General features: G+C 40.9%; 1 protein-coding gene across 1 annotated transcript in view; it reads right to left on the minus strand.

Moving 5' to 3' along the window:
• grid1a (glutamate receptor, ionotropic, delta 1a) overlaps positions 1-3,996 on the minus strand; it is a 326,996-nt gene that overhangs the window by 47,454 nt on the left and 275,546 nt on the right. The window contains exon 7 of the mRNA XM_050071845.1: positions 604-765. Within this exon, the coding sequence (XP_049927802.1) occupies positions 604-765 (162 nt within the window). The remainder of the gene's footprint in view (positions 1-603; positions 766-3,996) is intronic.

Genomic DNA, 3,996 nt, shown 5'->3' on the forward strand with positions numbered 1-3,996 from the left:
TTGTGTCATGCGTTTTACTGTTAATTTATTATGCTGATCTGTTCTGTACGACATCTATTGCACGTCTGTCCGTCCTGGAAGAGGGATCCCTCCTCAGTTGCTCTTCCTGAGGTTTCTACCGTTTTTTTTCCCCGTTAAAGGGGTTTTTTTGGGGAGTTTTTCCTTATCCGCTGCGAGGGTCATAAGGACAGAGGGATGTCGTATGCTGTAAAGCCCTGTGAGGCAAATTGTGATTTGTGATATTGGGCTTTATAAATAAAATTGATTGATTGATTGATTGATATTGAAATATGTATGAATTGTGATGGGAATCAAATACATTTAATTTAGTTTATGTTCAGTTCAAGAGATCAAAGTCAAGAATCTGCCATGAATCCGACCTGAGACCAAACCTGGACATCACATTTAATCATCAGCTTCCTTTAGGGCATTTTTAAAGTAACTCAACACGAATCTGATGAGAGTTTTCAGCAGGGATCCAAAGTCTGTTTGGACTGTATAAACCTTTTTACTGCTGATGCTTCTCATAAATTATTAGATGTGCTTTTTTGTACATGACTATTTATTTAATCATCCATGGCAGAATTATGCAGACTCAAATACCTTTTGGATGGTGTCCAGCATAGACCATCCTCCGTTCCATGGCTTAGTGGACTTCCTCATGCAGTTAAGGCTGGCCATACTGTGCCACTTCCTGTCCTCCAGCTTTCTGTAGAAGGCGTTGGCAAGCATCAACACGCTGTCATACAGGTAGAGATTGGACACCTGTTGGAGGAAAAACAAGCAATTTCAGTAAATGCATTCTCAGATTTTGTTGTTATTGTTTGTGCAGTGCATCAGAGAACAGAACGCAAACTCTGTATGCAACAAACAGGATAAATATTAGTTTTCTGGGCTCCAAGAAATATCACACAGCCCCACGATGAACCCTTGTGAAAGATGCAGTGACACAAAAGCACTTGTCTTTCAGTCTGATGCTGTGAGGTTTGATGGTGAAATAAAAAAATCTCAGTGGGGAATAAAAGCTTGTCTCCTTGCTCGGAGAGAGAATGGAAAGCATTGGGACAACTGGTGAGCAGCTTTCTTTTATTGTGTCTGTCAATGTTATGGCTGTCGTTTGGTGTCAAGATGAAGATCCAGTTTCTTTCTTCGTTACAACTCTGAGGGATGAAACAGTGAAGTCAGCGGCAGCCTCGCTCGACTGTCCAAATGTTTCAACTGCAGGAAACTTTCTGAGGATGATTTGTTGAACAAGCATGGGATTGTACTCCCTGCAGCAGGTGAAATGATATGCATTATACAACAAGAGGCAAAGGTGTGATCTGAAATCAAGAGTGGCAAAACAGAAATTATTTCTGGTTCAATCATCCTCAGTCAAATGAATTTCAGAGCTGCCATCAGTCTGTCTCCCTCTGACTGCAGTGCACCCTGTCAAGAATCACGTCTACCCCTCCTGTCGTGGTGTGACAGTGGATTTGATAGGTCCGCTGGGTCAAGTCAAGTCAAATTCTCCCACAGTAGGAGATCCATGCAAGCAATACTTGCTGCCACTCCAGGCAGTCAGTTCATGACACCTTTAGACTTCAGTCCAAGCCTCCCAGTGGTAAGACATCACACAAGTCAAGTTCACTTGCCTCAAGGTCACTGAGTCACAGGCAAAGTCCAGATGTAATGCAACACAGTAGCTCTGGATATCTGAGGTTACACCACAGCTGATGGCTTGTGAAAGAAATTAGTGCAGGAGGAGCACTGCGATCTCCTCAGTCTTTAACTATTCTGATGAATGCTTAAACTGCCATTACCCGATATTTAACCCTCTTTCATGTGAATTATTGAGAACTGTGGGTGCACACGCCACATGGTTTTGCCATCTGTCCGGAGTATGGATAAAAAGGAAAATGAACATTTCAATAGAGCTACAGGGAACACAGCCATCGCACTCCAGATGGATTGAGCAAAAGAAAAGACTAAGAGGTGTAAGGAGGTGCTTATAACTCACTATAGAAAGTAATAAGTGGCAGGATGAGCAAGGTTACTATGAAGACCCAAAGAAGGGAATTACATTGTGTTAGATAGATAACAAAGCTGTGATGGTGCTGAAGGGCATAGCTTCCTTTATTGACTCTCATTGTCATACAGAATTTACCTTAGGTTCGGCTCCTGGTTGGCAAATCCTTAATGCAAATCATAGATAGCATAATCTCTTTTAGAGCATACAGTACTTTCAACAATGGGAGCCTTTGTTAAGCTTGTTTTATCTCTAGGGCTGCCTGCTGAGAGTCCAAGATTGGAATCATCAGTTGGAGACCCCTCCATCGACTGAGATCCTTCATGCCAAGCAGTCGTTATTTATACCTCTGTGCTGATGATAGCCATGGCCATAGGCATAATGTTTTACGTGTTGTCCGTCCCTCCCATTCTCGTGAATGTAATATCTCAAGAATGCCTTCAGGGATTTGTTTCAAATATGGCACAAACGTCCACTCTGAGTTGAGGATGAACTGATTAGATTTTGATGGTCAAATGTCAAGATCAGTGTGACCTTGCATCTGTCTCATTCTCGTGAACATATCTCAAAAACACATCAAGGGAATGTCTTCAAATTTGGCAAAAATCTTTGCTATGAGTCAAGGATTGGCTCATTAGAATTTAATGGTCAAAGGTGAAAGGTCAAGGTCACAGTGACCTGGTTTGTCACATTCTTTTGAATGGGGTATCTAAACAACACCTGAGATACTTTTCTCAAATTAGGTACAAACGTTCACTTGGACTTAAGAATGCACTGATTAGAATTTGGTGGTCAAAATATCTATATATAGGATAAAATGATGAGGTGATGATATTTTATATTCAAAAGGCCAAAGGTCAACTTCACTGTGACATCATAACAATATACCAAAATGTGTTTTTGGCCATTGGAGAAGGGGAGACATTTGGTCTGATACTGAATTGGTGACACTAATCTTGGGCGTCCACTTCGAAACTGTGCTGAGCGCACAGATCCTCTTTACTGTCGGGGGGTAGGTGTGTGTGAAGCATGTTTTCACAGACATGGATGCAAAGTGTAACTGCAACTTGACGGGTTAGCAGAAGCCTACAACCACGAGGCGTTAGTTGTAGCTTTTTTTTTTATAGGTCAGTAAGTGTGCAGTTAACCCTACATTTGGGAAAGCTGCTGAATGAGCATTCTTCTTTTCATGCTGCTCTCTGGTACAGGCAGCTGCTGACCCGGACCCAGGGTGAGTCTGAGTGAGACAGAGGCAGCTGCCCAGAGGGAGAGAGGCTTTGCCCGGTCAGGCTCAGAGATAACATTACTTTCTGTCTTCTGCTTTGAAGCAATAACTGTAAGCTCACAGTAACTTAATACGATAGTCTCTGGCTTTGGTTTGATATCTAGTGTTGGTAAAAAATTTATGCACATTTCCAATCCGTTGTTAGCATAGTTAGCACACATTAGCTTGGAGGGCTAACTTGGCTTGTTTACTAAGCCAATATTACGCCCTGCCAAACCCTGTTCAAACTCTCAAACTCTAAGTAAAAAAAAAAACATGAACGAATAGTCGAATATTTGTATTAAACAACCAAATCTGATTCGACTGACATAATTTAAGTCTAGTACAGCTATAGATATCAAAGTAGCTTGTAAACAAATACTATATTGTTTTAAGCTGTCTACAATTTGAATGTATTCAGTTTAGAGTAGATCTGCATGTCAATAAAATACAAGCTTATATTTACCGTAAAACAATACTGGACTCTGTTCTGCCAGATACAGTATCTTACATAAGTGAGTACACCCCTCCCATTTTTGCAAATATTTCATTATATCTTGTCATGGGACAACACTATAGAAATGACACTTTGATATAACTTAAAGTAGTCAGTGTACAGCTTGTATAGTAGTATAGATTTACCTTCCTCTGAAAATTACTCAAAACACAGCCATCAACATCTAAACAGCTGGCAACGTAAGTGAGTACACCCCACAGTGAACAT

Source organism: Epinephelus moara, chromosome 19, assembly GCF_006386435.1.
Source record: "Epinephelus moara isolate mb chromosome 19, YSFRI_EMoa_1.0, whole genome shotgun sequence".
NCBI lineage: Eukaryota > Metazoa > Chordata > Actinopteri > Perciformes > Serranidae > Epinephelus > Epinephelus moara.